At 38.0% G+C, this 18,527-nt stretch overlaps 1 protein-coding gene across 2 annotated transcripts in view; it reads left to right on the forward strand.

Annotated features, from left to right (window-relative positions):
- The window catches only part of ACTL6A (actin like 6A), a 43,196-nt gene that overhangs the window by 15,039 nt on the left and 9,630 nt on the right, over positions 1 to 18,527 (forward strand). The window contains exons 6-8 of one of the 2 annotated variants that reach the window (XM_077161132.1): positions 16,779 to 16,873; positions 17,186 to 17,292; positions 17,605 to 17,694. In XM_077161132.1, the coding sequence (XP_077017247.1) occupies positions 16,779 to 16,873; positions 17,186 to 17,292; positions 17,605 to 17,694 (292 nt within the window). The remainder of the gene's footprint in view (positions 1 to 16,778; positions 16,874 to 17,185; positions 17,293 to 17,604; positions 17,695 to 18,527) is intronic. The other variant, XM_077161133.1, reaches the window with a different exon arrangement.

Here is an 18,527-nt window from a genome sequence, read left to right on the forward strand (position 1 = left end):
GAGAGCAGAGCAGAATGACACAGTCACAAGAAGCAGAGTCCAGAACAACTACTAAATAACCAGAAACAGTACAGAACAGCTCCTGGGGCCACGTCAGTGACCAGACACATAGCATATCCCAGTCTGGACCAGCTGGACTGGCTGCGATCACCCCCCAGAACCATGAGTTCCCAAAGCTGTGGTGGCCAGCGCCCCTCCCCCACAGGCCGCGTCCCAGAGGGGAAAGAAAAGGACCTTACCAGCAGCAGGGACTGGGCACAATCAAACGCCAATTGTAGAACTAATTAACAAATTCTGACTACTAAAAATATGCCCCCAGCTTAGGTGAACCTCATCAAAACGGAGGTTGCTCATTTTTGCCCTGGCACTAAGAGGGCAGGACTGACAGAAAAAGGGGGGGGAAAAAAAAAGAAGGAAACAGAGGTTTTTGTGGCTGTGTATCTACAAAGGCTTGACTGCCTTGGATACAGCAGCAGGACTTTTTAGGCTGCAACTGTCCCAGGCATAGACAGAAGTAGCTCTTCTGGGGGCTTATCTGGAGCTTGTGCCTTCCCCAGGGGAGGGGTGAAGCCCCACCCAGATGGAATCCCTCCATCAAGGAATTCAGACAACAGGGCTTGGTAATTTGAAACCATTAAAACCAGCCTACAACCTTTCCTCTGTCTCCACCATGCCCCTAGCAGATAGAGTCTGCCAAACTTAAAGGTACCACATCATCTTATGCTGGTGGGACCTGCAGTCAGTCAAGCGCCACATACTGGGCAGAATAAGAAAAACAGAGTCCAGAGACTTCACAGGAAAGTCTTCCAACCTGCTGGGTCTCACCCTCAGGGAAAACCGACGCAGGTGACTCTTTCCTCCTGATAGGAGGCCAGTTTGGTCGGGAAAATCTGGCTGGGGTCTATAATATCTAAGTAGACCCTCCTAAGTGTGTGTGTGGGGGAGGCACCACACAAGCAGGGCAAGAAACAAGAAAACAAGAACTGAAAAATTATCCTCTGTTAAACAAAACTTAAGCTAAAGGTCCAGATAAAGCTGAATGGAATGTCAAAGAACAGATAAGACAACAAATTCATCCAGCAAGAAAACCCTAGATAAAAGAAGTGAAAGCAATCTCCAGAATAAACTAATTAAGGTAATTAAATGCCTAGATGCCAGCAAAAAATAACAAATCACACTAGGAAAATTGAAGATATGGCCCAGTCAAAGGAACAAACCAACAATTCAAATGACATACAGGAGCTGAAGCAATTCAGAATGTATGAGCAGACATGGAAAACCTCATCAAAAATCAAATCAGTGAATTGAGGGAGGATATAAAGAAGGCAAGGAAAGAACAAAAAGAAGAAACTGAAAGTCTGAAAAAACAAATCACAGAACTTATGGGAATGAAAGACACAGTAGAAGAGATGAAAAAAATAATGGAAACCTACAATGGTAGATTTCAAGAGACAGAACATAGGATTTCTGAACTGGAGGACAGAACATCTGAAATCCGACAAGAAACAGAAACTATAGAGAAAAAAATGGAAAAATATGAGCAGGGACTCAGGGAATTGAAAGACAATATGAAGCGTACGAATATACGTGTTGTGGGTGTACCAGAAGGAGAAGAGAAGGGAAAAGGAGGAGAAAAACTAATGGAGGAAATTATCACTGAAATTTTCCCAACTCTTATGAAAGACTTAAAATTACAGATCCAAGAAGTGCAGCGTACCCCAAAGAGAATAGATCCAAATAGACATACTCCAAGACATTTAATAATCAGAATGTCAGAGGTCAAAGAGGAAGAGAGGATCTCGAAAGCAGCGAGAGAAAAGCAATCCATCACATACAAGGGAAGCCCAATAAGACTATGTGCAGATCTCTAAGCAGAAACCGTGGAGGCGAGAAGACAGTGGGCTGATATATTTAAATTATTAAAAGAGAAAAACTGCCAACCAAGAATTCTATATCCAGCAAAATTGTCCTTCAAAAATAAGGGAGAAATTAAAACATTTTCAGACAAAAAATCACTGAGAGAATTTGTGACCAAGAGACCAGCTTTGCAAGAAATACTAAAGGGAACGCTAGAGACAGATACGAAGACAGAAGAGAGAGGTTTGGAGAAGAGTGTAGAGAGGAAGACTGAGTAAAGGTAAAAAGAAGGAAAATTACATGTGACATAAAATCCAGAAGGCAAAATAGTGGAAGAAAGTACTACTCATGCAGTAATAACACTGAATGTTAATGGATTAAACTCTCCAATCAAAAGACATAGTCTGGCAGAATGGATTAAAAAACAGGACCCATCTATATGCTGTCTCTACTCAAAGGAAACGAGGCCAAGGACACAAATGGACATTTACGCCCCAATGTTTATAGCAGCATTATTAACAATTACCAAGAGATGGAAACAGCCAAAATGTCCATCAACAGACAGTTGGCTAAACAAACTGTGACATTTACATAAGATGGAATATTATGCAGCTGTAATACATAAGATGGAATATTATGCAGCTGTAAAACAGAATAAAGTTACGAAGTATGTAACAACATGAATGGACCTTAAGGACATTATGCTGAGTGTGATTAGCCAGAAACAAAAGGACAAATACTGTATGATCTCACTGACATGAACCGACATTAGTGAATAAACTTGGAATATTTCCTTGGTAACAGAGACCATCAGGAGATAGAAATAGGGTAAGATATTGGGTATTGGAGCTGAAGGGATACAGATTGTGCAACAGGACTGAATATAAAAACTCAGAAATGGACAGCACAATATTACCTAACTGTAATACAGTTATGTTAAAACACTGAATGAAGCTGCATATGAGAATGATAGCGCGAGGAGGGCTGGGGCATAAATGAAATCACAAAGAAAGATAGACGATAAAGATTGAGATGGTGTAATCTAGGAATGCCTAGAGTGTATAATGATAGTGACTAAATGTACAAATCTAAAAAATGTTTTTGCATGAGGAAGAACAAAAGAATGTCATTACTGCAGAGTGCTGAAAATAGATGGTACTTAATATTTTAAAATTTCAACTAATGTGTGAGACTAAAGCAAAAAATGTTTATTTGGTACAAATCTATACTTTGACTAGTGCATCTCCTAATATAACTTATGTAGATGGTTAATTGAACACCTTAAGTACATGGAACTTTGTATAAGACATGAGAGTTTGTTGGTTTGTCCAGGCGATGCTCTGATGAATCCTAGAGTGATTTGATCAGTGAGTGGAAAAGTATTTGTAAAGTCCCCTTCGGGGAATGGTGAGAACGGGGGAAAACGCAACTTCTCCAAGTGGAATTCTTGATATTCTCGCAAACAGTGTGGACAACCAAAGCTATAGGCTGAGCCCCAAGTCTTGGGGTTTGTTCATATGACACTTAACCCCACAGGGGATAGGTCAAGCCTACTTAAAATTAAACCTAAGAGTCACCCCCAAGAGAACCTCTTTTGTTGCTCAGATGTGGCCTCTCTCTCCAGCCAACACAGCAAGCAGACTCACCACCCTCCCCCTGTCTACGTGGGACATGAATACCAGGGGTGTGGATCTTCCTGGCAGCGTGGGACAGAAATCCCAGAATGAGCTGAGATTCAGCATCAAGGGATTGAGAAAAACTCTAGAATGAGCTGAGACCCTGCATCAAGGGATTGAGAAAACCTCGACCAAAAGGGGGAAGAGTGAAATGAGACAAAGTGTCAATGGCTGAGAGATTCCAAACAGAGTCGAGAGGTTATCCTGGAGGTTGTTCTTATGCATTAAGTAGATATCACCTTGTTATCCAAGATGTAATGGAGAGGCTGGAGGGAACTGCCTGAAAATGTAGAGCTGTGTTCCAGTAGCCATGTTTCTTGATGATGACTGTATAATGATATACCTTTCACAATGTGACTGTGTGATTGTGAAAACCTTGTGTCTGATGTTCCCTTTATCTACCTTGTCAACAAATGAGAGGAACATATGGAATAAAAATAAGTAATAGGGGGAACAAATGTTAAAATAGATTTAGTTTGAAATGCTAGTGATCAATGAAAGGGATCAGTAAGGGGTATGGCATGTAAAATTTTTTTTTTCTGTTATATTTTTCTGTTGTCTTTTTATTTCTTTTTCTGAATTGATGCTAATGTTCTGGGAAATGATCATGATGATGAATATGCAACAATGTGATGATATTGTGAATTGCTGAGTATATGTGTTGGGAATGTATGTGTTTCTTGTAATTTTTTTAATGAATAAAAAATTAAAAAAAAAAAAGAAGCAGAGTCCATGAGCCAGTGACCTTTGGAGATGAAGAAGGAAGACGCCTCCCGGGGAGCTTCATGAAACAGGAAACCAGGAGAGAAAGCTAGCACTTGATACCATGCTCAGCATGTGCCCTTCCAGATGAGAGAGAAGCCCTAACTGTGTTCACCATGTGCCTTCTCACTTGAGAGAGTCCGGCACCTAGGACAGGTTGAGTTAGAGTATGTGCTACAGAAAATTTAGGTTCTGGGCAAAATAAACATTTTTTCTTTTGGTTTCAAAGAATAGGTGAAATTCTAAAATACAATGTCTTCCTTAAGGTAATCCCAACCTGGTTGGCTTCGTTCTTATCTCTGATATCTGACAAACTTTTATAAAGAACACAGAATTTAGTTGGAATTAGAAAGAGCTCTGTATTTGAAGTTCAAGTTGCAGTACTTACAAATTGTGATCTTGAATTAGGAACTTAAAACTTGAGCGTCATTTGACACATTTATCCTGTGTGTCTTCCTGAATTGCTGTGCTAGTCAAGTAAGTTTTTTATATATTGAATAATCATTGTGATAACTGTTACCTAGCATTTTTCTCTAGTACTGTGGAGAGGACTTTAGCAAAAGTGTGCATGTGGAAAATTTTGAGCATTTGTTACAATTACTTAAAGTTGAAGATTTATGTTAGACTTTAGCAGGAGTTATAAAAATAGGTGCAGGCAAGACTATAGAAGCTTTGTATGTTAGACTTTTAAAAATTAAACTTTAGATTCTAGAGAATTGTTGAAGATTTTTGAATTGGGGAATGTTCTAGTTTGCTAGCTGCCGGAATGCAATATACCAGGAACAGAATGGTTTTTAAAAGGGAAATTTAATAAGTTGCTAGTTTATAGTTCTAAGACTGAGAAAATGTCCCAATTAAAGCAAGTCTATAGAACTGTCCACTCTAAGGCATCCAGGGAAAGATGCCTTGGTTCAAGAAGGCCGATGAAGTTCAGGGTTTCTCTCTCAAGTGTAAGGGCACATGGCGAACACGGTCAGGGTTCCTCTCTCATCTGGAAGCGCACGTGGTGAACATGGCATCATCTGCCAGCTTCTTCTCCTGGCTTCCTGTTTCATGAAGCTCCCCAGGAGGCATTTTCCTTCTTCATCTTCAAAGGTCGCTGGCTTGTGGACTCTCCTTCTCCTGGCTATGTTGTTCTGCTCTGCTCTCTCTGAATCTCCTTCATTCTCCAAAATGTTCCCTCTTTTATAGAACTTCAGAAACTAATCAAGACCTACTCGAATGGGTGGAGACATGTCATCACCTAATCCAGCTTAACAGCCACTCTTGATTAAATCACACCTCCAGGGAGATGATCTGATTACAGTTCCAAACATACAGTATTGAATAGGGATTATTCTGCCTTTATGAAATGTGATTTAAATTAAAACATGCCTTTTCTAGGGGACATACATCCTTTTAGACCAGCACCGGGAAGGAGAGAGAACTAGCATTTTCAATTATGCATTACCTTATTTGATTTTCATAATAATCCTGTTAGGGAACTGAGTTATAAAGTAAACTGGTCCAAATCTACCACTTAAGAATGGCAGTCCTGAATTTCACTGTAGGTCTGTTTGGCTGCTTCCTTAATGGGAAATGTGTAAACAGAATTGAACATTGTTTTATTTTTTAAGTTAAATAGACACTTTCAAACTAACACAGAAGAAAATAGAATAGTGTAACAAATCCCTGTCTGCCCATTACCTAACTTCAGCAATTTTCAATATATAGCCAAGTTTTCTCAACTAGCAGTCTTTCCATTCTCAGAACTCTTTCCTCTGATAATCCCTACCCATTCGTTGGATTTCTGCCCTTAGCCCTTCGCCTGTCTTGACACACTCTTCCTGGTTTAATTCACCTGTTTCTTTGTTTTCCATATGCTGTATCCTAAATTTTTCTGTGAGCCCCACGCCCACATCCAACTGCCTACTAACCTTATCTTTATAAGTGCCTCACAAGTCAGTATGTACAAAATGGAATTTATCTTCTCTTCCTTCAAACTTATTCTCTCTCATCTGTATATACTGAATCTGTGATGACATCATTTTCCACCCAGTTTCCCAGATCAGAAATCTTCCTCTCTAACCCTGCTAATTTAGTCATTCACCAAGATCTCTCTTCTTCCCTGCTGTCTCTTAAATCCATTTACTTCCCTATCAACTGCCACTGCTTTAGGTGCAAGCTGTTTTGGGGATTACTGCAACCCTTCCTCTTGTTCATTCTTCACACAGCAGCCCTAATAGCCTTTCTAAAGTGACAGTCTGCTTTAAGCCAGAATCATTTTGCACCTTTCTTCCTTGGTTCTGCTTTCAGGCTGCACTGCACTCCTTGCAGTTTCTTGGCCCCAGCATTTTCTCGTCTCCTGGCCTTTCCACATGCTCACATTCCCCCCCACCCCCACCTTCCTCCCCAATTTTTGGATTTCGTAGGATTCCTGGTCTCTCCTTTATGTCCCCTGGGGTGTGCTGAGCTATTCTTTTTTGCAGCTTTATGGATCGCTTCTCCACTAGATAGGATCACTTTCAGGGCAGAGACAGCATTGGTTCACCTTTCTGTGTCTTCTGTGCCTCAGGAATGCTAGTTCCAGGCATTCCTTATTTCCTTTCTTCCGAAAAACATGTTAGTAAGACATGTTGGGGAGATAGTGGAAAGGGAAAGTTGTTCATAAAATTTTTTTAATCTGTTTTAATTAAAATAATATAAAAAACGAGAAGTGAGAGTTTGCCAGATCTGAAAGGTCCTAATAATGCTGTGTCCCAGATTTATGACAGAATCTAGGAATACGAGGCAAACTAGAGCAAGAGTGAGAGAGAACCAAGGTGGCGGGGAGGGGGCGAGGAGCAATATAGGATCATAGTCTCTTTGCCAAATACCAGTAGATGCTTTCAGGAAGAATAGCAAATAAAATTAGGGAAAAAGAGACTGATTTATTTCATAAGGTAAAGTGAAAGATCCCTTTCCTCTAGGGGGAATTAATAGGCATCAGTACGCATAATAATGATTTATAGCCTAATGTAACAAAGTAGAGTAGTGTAGAAAAAAACAATGTTACTAATATCAGACTCAACACTTGACAAATAATAGATACTCAGCAAATAATTGATGGACTGGTGAGTGGCCTTACCACTAAACATCAGTTTCTACTTCTGCAAAATAGAAAAACTTTACTTCCCCTTGTCTCTTTTGCATGGTTCTTTGGAGGAAAAGCTCTTTGTAAACTGTAGGACAATGCATGAATGTAAAATTTGTGATTACTGTTTGTTATTAGGAATGTGAATCTATGGAATGATTTTCTAAAATCCTGCTTTCACAATAATTTATTTCTAATCAGTGATTCAGAACTATAGTAGTTCTGTAGATCAGCTAGGATTATGGTATGGTTCAGTGGAAACATCTTTATGTCTGATTTGTTTCACTCTTAAATTTTAGTCATTTTTAAAGTAGCTTTGTTGATACAATTCACATACCATACAATTTACACATTTAAAGTGCACAATTCAGTGATTTTTATTATAGTCACAGAGTTGTGCACTTAGCACCACAATCTAATTTTAGAACATTTTTATCACCCCTCTGAAGAAACCCATACCTATCAGCATTCGCTCTCCATCTCCACTGTTCTACCTTCTGTCTCTATAGAGTTGCCTATTCTGGAATTTTTATATAAATGCAGTCTACACATGTGATCTTTCCTGACTAGAGTCTTTCAGTTGGCATAATATTTTCAGTGATCATCCAGGTTGTAGCATATATCTGTATTTCATTCCTTTTTATTGCTAAATAATACTCTATTGTATGGGCATACCACATTTTATTTATCCATTCAGGGACATTTGAATTGTTTCCAGTTTTTGGTTTTTATAAGGAATACTGCTGTGAACATTTGTGTACAAGGTTTTATGTAGATGTGCGTTTTTATTTCAGTTGGATATATACCTCAGAGTGCAGTTGCTGGGACATATGGTAACTCTGTGCTTAACTTTTTGAGTATAGAGTTAAAAGTGTTTTACAAAGTATCTACACTATTTTCGTTTTCTACCTGCCATTTATGAGGGCTCCAGTTTCTGTACATTTTCAGCAGTCCTTTTTTATCTGTCTTTTTGATTAAGGCCATCCTAGGTGAATGGTATCTCATTGTGTTTTTGATTTTGCAGTTCCCTAATGATTAATGATATTGAGCATCTTTTCATGTGCTTTTTGTTTCTGTGTGTGTGTGTGTGTGTATGAAATATATATGAAATATATGATTTTTCCTACTTTGGAGTAATGGCTATTCACGTCTTTTGTCCATTTTTAAATTGGATTAATTTAAGTCAATAAATGTTATTTACATGTTCTGAAATACTAGATCATTATCAAATATATGATTCACAAATATTTTCTCCCATTGTTTGATGCTACCACTCTAGTGAGATCCTTTATTGCTCCTTGGATCCTCCTTATGAACTAGGAGGAGCTGGAGGGGAGGGAGGGGGATGAGTGTTACTGGCACCACCCAGTGTGGATTTCCATGGCCCAGAGCTGGGGGGAATGGGATCTGCCAGCGTTCACTGCTGCAGAACCTGTCAGAGTAGTTCTTGCCTAGGAAGTTAGGAGAGATGGGAGCTGCCACTTAGCTACCAGTTCACTGGAGCAGCTCTCCTGCAATAAAGAGCTATGCAGGAATAGGGGACTGTGCTCTTTAGCTGCCCTGTCTTGATTTGCCCTACAGAGAGGGAGTTGGGGATACAAAACAAGCAGTACAGGCCTTTGGCAGCACAGAGCTGTGGAATATGGAATCTGCCAATATTTACCAGCTGTCCAAGGCACCAGTAATAGCTCTTCCACCCCCTTGAGTTGGGGGAAATTGAAATGGCTTCAGTGTACAGTTATAGGAGAATGGCTGTAGTTCCTAGTTCAGATGCCATAGTCATCTGCTGTTCTTACCAAATTCCCGTAGATTTTGTTAAATAAATGCTTCTCAACTTTTTGTGAGCACTTTGATAAGTCTCCAGAGACTTTGAATGAGTGTCTTTGCTTATTTTGACCAGTTGATAGTTATCTCGCTGGGTGAAAGTTTCCTTGAGCTCCTCATACCATCATTCTAGAAGTACTGCCTCTTGTCTTTTTTAAAAACTTGTTATTTTGAAATAATTTCAAACTTAAGAGGACAGTTGGAAAAACAATTCAGAACCAATACAGAGAACTCCAATATATCCCCTATCCAGATACCCAGTTTTACCAACTTTAAAAATTTTGCCACATTTGTTTCATCTGTCTATTTTTCAATTTTCTAAACATTTGAGAGCAGGTTATATACAATATACTCCTTAAACACTTAATACTTAACATGTACTTTTCTTAAGAACGTTGATATTTACTCACATAACCTCATTAAGTATGTTTATCAAGTTCAAGAAATTTAACATTGATATAAAGCATAGTCTATATTCTTTTTTTTTTATTAATTAAAAAAAGAATTAACAAAACAATTAGAAATCATTCCAATCTACATGTACAATCAGTAATTCTTAATAACATCACATAGTTGCATATTCATCATTCCTTAGTACATTTGCATCGATTTAGAAAAAGAAATAAAAAGACAACAGAATAAGAATTAAAACAATAATAGAAAGAAAAACAAAAACAAAAACAAAAACAAAAAACCTATACCTCACATGCAGCTTCATTCAGTGTTTTAACATAATTGCATTACAATTGGGTAGTATTGTGCTGTCCATTTCTGAGTTTTTATATCCAGTCCCGTTGTACAGTCTGTATCCCTTCAGCTCCAATTATCCCTTCTCTTTTTTTTTTTTTTTAATTAACGGAAAAAAAGAAATTAACCCAACATTTAGAGATCATACCATTCTACATATGCAATCATTAATTCTTAACATCATCACATAGATGCATGATCATCATTTCTTAGTACATATGCATTGGTTTAGAAGAACTAGCAACATAACCGAAAAAGATATAGAATGTTAATATAGAGAAAAAAATAAAAGTAATAATAGTAAAAACAAAACAAAACAAAACAAAACAAAACAAAAACCTATAGCTCAGATGCAGCTTCATTCAGTGTTTTAACATGATTACTTTACAATTAGGTATTATTGTGCTGTCCATTTTTGAGTTTTTGTATCTAGTCCTGTTACACCGTCTGTATCCCTTCAACTCCAATTGGCCATTATCTTACCCTGTTTCTACCTCCTGCTGGACTCTGTTATCAAGGACATATTCCAAATTTATTCTCGAATGTCTGTTCACATCAGTGGGACCATACAGTATTTGTCCTTTAGTTTTTGGCTAGACTCACTCAGCATAATGTTCTCTAGGTCCATCCATGTTATTACATGCTTCATAAGTTTATCCTGTCTTAAAGCTGCATAGTATTCCATCGTATGTATATACCACAGTTTGTTTAGCCACTCTTCTGTTGATGGAGATTTCGGCTGTTTCCATCTCTTTGCAATTGTAAATAACGCTGCTATAAACATTGGTGTGCAAATGTCCGTTTGTGTCTTTGCCCTTAAGTCCTTTGAGTATATTCCCAGCAATGGTATTGCTGGGTCGTATGGCAATTCTATATTCAGCTTTTTGAGGAACCGCCAAACTGCCTTCCACAGTGGTTGCACCATTTGACATTCCCACCAACAGTGGATAAGTGTGCCTCTTTCTCCGCATCCTCTCCAGCACTTGTCATTTTCTGTTTTGTTGATAATGGCCATTCTGGTGGGTGTGAGATGATATCTCATTGTGGTTTTGATTTGCATTTCTCTAATGGCCAGGGACATTGAGCATCTCTTCATGTGCCTTTTGGCCATTTGTATTTCCTCTTCTGATAGGTGTCTGTTCAAGTCTTTTTCCCATTTTGTAATTGGGTTGGCTGTCTTTTTGTTGTTGAGTTGAACAATCTCTTTATAAATTCTGGATACTAGACCTTTATCTGATATATCATTTCCAAATACTGTCTCCCATTGTGAAGGCTGTCTTTCTACTTTCTTGATGAAGTTCTTTGATGCACAAAAGTGTTTAATTTTGAGGAGTTCCCATTTACTTATTTCCTTCTTCAGTGCTCTTGCTTTAGGTTTAAGGTCCATAAAACCGCCTCCAGTTGTAAGATCCATAAGATATCTCCCAACATTTTCCTCTAACTGTTTTATGGTCTTAGACCTAATGTTTAGATCTTTGATCCATTTTGAGTTAACTTTTGTATAGGGTGTGAGAGATGGGTCTTCTTTCATTCTTTTGCATATGGATATCCAGTTCTCTAAGCACCATTTATTGAAGAGACTGCTCTGTCCCAGGTGAGTTGGCTTGACTGCCTTATCAAAGATCAAATGTCCATAGATGAGAGGGTCTATATCTGAGCACTCTATTCGATTCCATTGGTCGATATATCTATCTTTATGCCAATACCATGCTGTTTTGACCACTGTGGCTTCATAATATGCCTTAAAGTCAGGCAGCGCGAGACTTCCAGCTTCGTTTTTTTCCCTCAAGATGTTTTTAGCAATTCGGGGCACCCTGCCCTTCCAGATAAATTTGCTTATTGGTTTTTCTATTTCTGAAAAATAAGTTGTTGGGATTTTGATTGGTATTGCATTGAATCTGTAGATCAATTTAGGTAGGATTGACATCTTAATTATATTTAGTCTTCCAATCCATGAACACGGTATGCCCTTCCATCTATTTAGGTCTTCTGTGATTTCTTTTAGCAGTTTTTTGTAGTTTTCTTTATATAGGTTTTTTGTCTCTTTAGTTAAATTTATTCCTAGGTATTTCATTCTTTTAGTTGCAATTGTAAATGGGATTCGTTTCTTGATTTCCCCCTCAGCTTGTTCATTACTAGTATATAGAAATGCTACAGATTTTTGAATGTTGATCTTGTAACCTGCTACTTTGCTGTACTCATTTATTAGCTCTAGTAGTTTTGTTGTGAATTTTTCCGGGTTTTCGACGTATAGTATCATATCGTCTGCAAACAGTGATAGTTTTACTTCTTCCTTTCCTATTTTGATGCCTTGTATTTATTTTTCTTGTCTAACTGCTCTGGCTAGAACCTCCAACACAATGTTGAATAATAGTGGTGATAGTGGACATCCTTGTCTTGTTCCTGATCTTAGGGGGAAAGTTTTCAATTTTTCCCCATTGAGGATGATATTAGCTGTGGGTTTTTCATATATTCCCTCTATCATTTTAAGGAAGTTCCCTTGTATTCCTATCTTTTGAAGTGTTTTCAACAGGAAAGGATGTTGAATCTTGTCAAATGCCTTCTCTGCATCAATTGAGAAGATCATGTGATTTTTCTGCTTTGATTTGTTGATATGGTGTATTACATTAATTGATTTTCTTAGTTGAACCATCCTTGCATACCTGGGATGAATCCTACTTGGTCATGATGTATAATTCTTTTAATGTGTTGTTGAATACGATTTGCTAGAATTTTATTGAGGATTTTTGCATCTGTATTCATTAGAGAGATTGGTCTGTAGTTTTCTTTTTTTGTAATATCTTTGCCTGGTTTTGGTATGAGGGTGATGTTGGCTTCATAGAATGAATTAGGCAGTTTTCCCTCCACTTCGATTTTTTTGAAGAGTTTGAGGAGAATTGGTACTAATTCTTTCTGGAACGTTTGGTAGAATTCACATGTGAAGCCATCTGGTCCTGGACTTTTCTTTTTAGGAAGCTTTTGAATGACTAATTCAATTTCTTTACTTGTGATTGGTTTGTTGAGGTCATCTATATCTTCTTGAGTCAAAGTTGGTTGTTCATGTCTTTCCAGGAACCCATCCATTTCATCTAAATTGTTGTATTTATTAGCATAAAGTTGTTCATAGTATCCTGTTATTACCTCCTTTATTTCTGTGAGGTCAGTAGTTATGTCTCCTCTTCCATTTCTGATCTTATTTATTTGCATCCTCTCTCTTCTTCTTTTTGTCAATCTTGATAGGGGCCCATCAATCTTATTGATTTTCTCATAGAACCAACTTCTGGTCTTATTGATTTTCTCTACTGTGTTCATATTTTCAATTTCATTTATTTCTGCTCTGATCTTTGTTATTTCTTTCCTTTTGCTTGCTTTGGGATTAGTTTGCTGTTCTTTCTCCTGTTCTTCCAAGTGAACAGTTAATTCCTGCATTTTTGCCTTTTCTTCTTTTCTGATATAGGCATTTAGGGCAATAAATTTCCCTCTTAGCACTGCCTTTGCTGCATCCCATAAGTTTTGATATGTTGTGTTTTCATTTTCATTTGCCTCGAGGTATTTACTAATTTCTCTTGCAATTTCTTCTTTGACCCACTCGTTGTTTAAGAGTGTGTTGTTGAGCCTCCAGGTATTTGTGAATTTTCTGGCATTCCGCCTATTATTGATTACCAACTTCATTCCTTTATGATCCGAGAAAGTGTTGTGTATGATTTCAATCTTTTTAAATTTGTTAAGACTTGCTTTGTGACCCAGCATATGGTCTATCTTTGAGAATGATCCATGAGCACTTGAGAAAAAGGTGTATCCTGCTGTTGTGGGATGTAATGTCCTATAAATGTCTGTTAAGTCTAGCTCCTTTATAGTAATATTCAGATTCTCTATTTCTTTATTGATCCTCTGTCTAGATGTTCTGTCCATTGATGAGAGTGGGGAATTGAAGTCTCCAGCTATTATGGTATTTGTGTCTATTTCCCTTTTCAGTGTTTGCAGTGTATTCCTCACGTATTTTGGGGCATTCTGGTTCGGTGCATAAATATTTATGATTGTTATGTCTTCTTGTTTAATTGTTCCTTTTATTAGTATATAGTGTCCTTCTTTGTCTCTTTTAACTGTTTTACATTTGAAGTCTAACTTGTTGGATATTAGTATAGCCACTCCTGCTATTTTCTGGTTGTTATTTGCATGAAATATCTTTTCCCAACCTTTCACTTTCAACCCATGTTTATCTTTGGGTCTAAGATGTGTTTCCTGTAGACAGCATATAGAAGTATCCTGTTTTTCAATCCATTCTGCCACTCTATGTCTTTTGATTGGGGAATTCAGTCCATTAACATTTAGTGTTATTACTGTTTGGATAATATTTTCCTCTGCCATTTTGCCTTTTGTATTATATATATCATATCTGACTTTCCTTCTTTCTACACTCTTCTCCATACCTCTCTCTTCTGTCTTTTCGGTTCTGACTCTAGTGCTCCCTTTAGTATTTCTTGCAGAGCTGGTCTCTTGGTCACAAATTCTCTCAGTGACTTTTTGTCTGAGAATGTTTTAATTTCTCCCTCATTTTTGAAGGACAATTTTGCTGGATATAGGAGTCTTGGTTGGCAGTTTTTCTCTTTTAGTAATTTAAATATATCATCCCACTGTCTTCTAGCCTCCATGGTTTCTGCTGAGAAATCTACACATAGTCTTATTGGGTTTCCCTTGTATGTGATGGGTTGTTTTTCTCTTGCTGCTTTCAAGATCTTCTCTTTCTCTTTGACCTCTGACATTCTAACTAGTAAGTGTCTTGGAGAACGCCTATTTGGGTCTAATCTCTTTGGGGTGCGCTGCACTTCTTGGATCTGTAATTTTAGGTCTTTCATAAGAGTTGGGAAATTTTCAGTGAAAATTTCTTCCATTAGTTTTTCTCCTCCTTTTCCCTTCTCTTCTCCTTCTGGGACACCCACAACACGTATATTTGTGCGGTTCATATTGTCCTTGAGTTCCCTGATACCCTGTTCAAATTTTTCCATTCTTTTCCCGATAGTTTCTGTTTGTTTTTGGAATTCAGATGTTCCATCCTCCAAATCACTAATTCTATCTTCTGTCTCTTTGAATCTATCATTGTAGGTATCCATTGTTTTTTCTATCTTTTCTACTTTGTCCTTCACTTCCATAAGTTCTGTGATTTGTTTTTTCCGTTTTTCTATTTCTTATTTATGTTCAGCCCATGTCTTCTTCATGTCCTCCTTCAATTTATCGATTTCGTTTTTGAAGAGGTTTTCCATTTCTGTTCGTATATTTAGCATTAGTTGTCTCAGCTCCTGTATCTCATTTGAACTATTGGTTTGTTCTTTTGACTGGGCCATATTTTCAATTATTTGAGCGTGATCCGTTATCTTCTGTTGGCGTCTGCGCATTTAGACAGATTTCCCTGGGTATTGGATCCAAAAGTTTGGAAGATTTTCCTATGAAATCTCTGGGTTCTGTTTTTCTTATCCTGCCCAGTAGGTGGCGCTCGTGGCACACGTTTGTCTGCGGGTCCCACCAGTAAAAGGTGCTGTGGGACCTTAAACTTTGGAAAACTCTCGCCATCCGGGGGGTTTGATAGCCGAAGCGGCTTGAGCCGGCCCGGGGTCCGAACGCAGGGAGGGTTGCTGGTCGCCGCAGCCCAGGAAAGAGCCCGTCCGAATTTCCTAGTCGGCCCTGGGCGACAAGCGTGGCGGGAGGGCGCCAGCGGCAGCAGCCCGCCCAAGAGAGTGCACGTTCCCCGGGAGTCACGGGTTTGGAAGGGGCCTCCCCCACCCGTCACCGTTCTCCACAGCCTGGGGATTTCCGATCCAATTCTCTCAGTTGGTCCGGGGGGCTGTGCGTGGTGTGGGCGCCAGCCGCCTTGGTTTCAGGGGACCGCCTCTCCAATTCTCCCAGCCGGCCCGGGAAGGGGGAAGGGAGTAACTCCGGCCGCTTGCCACCCCGCCCGGTGAGGCCCGCGCGCCTCGGCGATCTCACCCGAGCTGCTTCTCTCAGCCAGCCAGCCGTTCCAGGATGGGGTACGCTGTGTTTATCTCTGTTGTGGCTTTGGGCGCTTTCTGTATCGTTTCTACTCCCCTAGTAGCTGTCCTGGAGAAGAAACTAAGATCCACGTGTCTTACTAAGCCGCCATCTTCCAGGAAGTCCCTTAGTCTATATTCTTTTAACCTTATTTTTATTTATTTTTTATTTCTTTTAAAGTCTATTAATTAAAAAAAATTTGATAGCAAACGAACAAAAACATTAACATATTCTGTTATACATATATAATCAGTAATTCACAATATCATCACATAGTTGCATATTCATCATTTCTTAGAACATTTGCATCAATTCAGAAAAAGAAAATGAAAACAGAAAAAAAAAGATTATACATACCATACCCCTTACCCCTCGCTTTCATTGATCACTAGCATTTCAAACTAAATTTATTTTAACATTTGTTCCCCCTGTTATTTATTTTTATTCCATATGTTCTACTCATCTGTTGACAAGGTAGATAAAAGGAGCACCAGACACAAGGTTTTCACAATCACACAGTCACATTGTGAAAGGTATATCATTATACAGTCATCATCAAGAAACATGGCTACTGGAACACAGCTCTACAGACCTTATTTTTAAACTAGAATGATTTGGTATCAATTTTCAGTCCTAGGTTTACTTTAACACATTTTAATAAAAACCATATTGTACATGTTTTAACAAGTGGCTTGTGAAACATAATGGCTTACCCTTTACAATGTACGTTATTTTAGGAGCCTGGGTACTTTGTTTTCCTTAATTCTTTTAACCAGATTTGCTAATGGCCGTTCTACTGGACTAATTTTGGACAGTGGAGCCACTCATACCACTGCAATTCCAGTCCATGATGGCTATGTCCTTCAACAAGGTAAATGTATTAACCAAGGTACATTGAAATGATTTTAAATGTCATGAGAACACAGACAATGTAATAAAACATTGAATTGGACTATGGAAGCATAACAGTTGTCAAATAGTATTTTTTGTGTTTGTGTATACTTTAAAATCTAGTGTATAATGCATGTCTGATGAAGGCTGAGATGTATGACTTCATTCATGCTTTGAATGCTAATTCAAATGTTAATTCTACATAAAAAAAATTATATGTAAACATAGAGGAAATTTGTCCCAAGGAATTTGGACTTAATGCTTTCTTAGCCTAGTGTAATTTGTCTCTTAGGCATTGTGAAATCCCCTCTTGCTGGAGACTTTATTACTATGCAGTGCAGAGAACTCTTCCAAGAAATGAATATAGAATTGATCCCTCCATATATGATTGCATCAAAAGTAAGTAATGATTGAATTTTCTTTGTAGAAATAACCTTCACTTCCTGTTCCCAGTTGTGAACTCTGTTAACCTAGCACATGCTTTTTTTTTTTAATGTGCTTTTATTGAGATATATTCACATACAATAACAAACCATCCAAAGTATGTAATCACTGGCTCACAGTATATCATCAGAGTTGTGCATACATCCCCATGATCAATTTTAAAACATTTTCATTGCTGTAGAAAAGAAATAAAAGTAAAAAAGAAAATCCAAATCTTCCCATATCCCTTAACCCCCTCCTGTTATTAGCACATGCTTCTTGTAACAGGAAGCTGTTCGTGAAGGATCTCCAGCAAACTGGAAGAGAAAAGAGAAGTTGCCACAGGTTACAAGGTCGTGGCACAATTATATGTGTAATGTAAGTAACACTTATTTTCTTCAATGGAATGGTATAAGCTATCAATCCTTGAGTACTTGAGTAGAATATGGGCACTTTCTATTTTTTAACTTTTTTTTTTTTTTAACATGGGCAGGCACCTGGAATTGAACCCAGGTCCTCTAGCATGGCAGGCAAGCATTGTTGCCTGCTGAGCCACCATGGCCCGCCCTGAACTGTGTTTCTAATGATACTTTACAAATAAAAATTTAAGAATAGTTTACTTGGGATACTTTTTATACTCACCCAAAATAAATACTATATTTACAAATTGATACATATTTGATTTGTATTACTCTGGTGAGACCTGGAAGGAATTTTGGTTTTGGGGTAGAAAGAAATATTACTTTATTCTTTATTATTTATTCTATAATAACCTTTACATCTTTTGACTAAGAATATGGTGTTAGTCTGTGTTTGAGGCCTGTTAGTTTGGCTCAGTTATGTTCTCTTTCCTAGCATCAGTTAGCAATATCAAAAATGTAATATTGTTCATAGCAGGGATCTGATGAGCTCTTTTTTTTACTAGAAATCTATTTCTGAACATGTGACTTACCAACATGGGGAGAGGTTAGTAAAACAGCCTCACACAGAACACATTCGTGCTAATTTCTGATAATAAAAGGATCCAAGAGTTATTTATTATGGCATGAATCCATCCTGTTTGACAGTTTGCACAATTCTGAGGAGTCTTAAAATTTTTTCAAGTTATTAGACACATTTTTCCTTGGTGGCCACAGGTCATAGGTTTGTTTCACATCAGAAATTTTTAACCTTTACACTATGTGCAACCATTAAGTTACATAAGATGTGAT

The sequence above is a fragment of the Tamandua tetradactyla genome, chromosome 5 (genome assembly GCF_023851605.1).
Source record: "Tamandua tetradactyla isolate mTamTet1 chromosome 5, mTamTet1.pri, whole genome shotgun sequence".
NCBI lineage: Eukaryota > Metazoa > Chordata > Mammalia > Pilosa > Myrmecophagidae > Tamandua > Tamandua tetradactyla.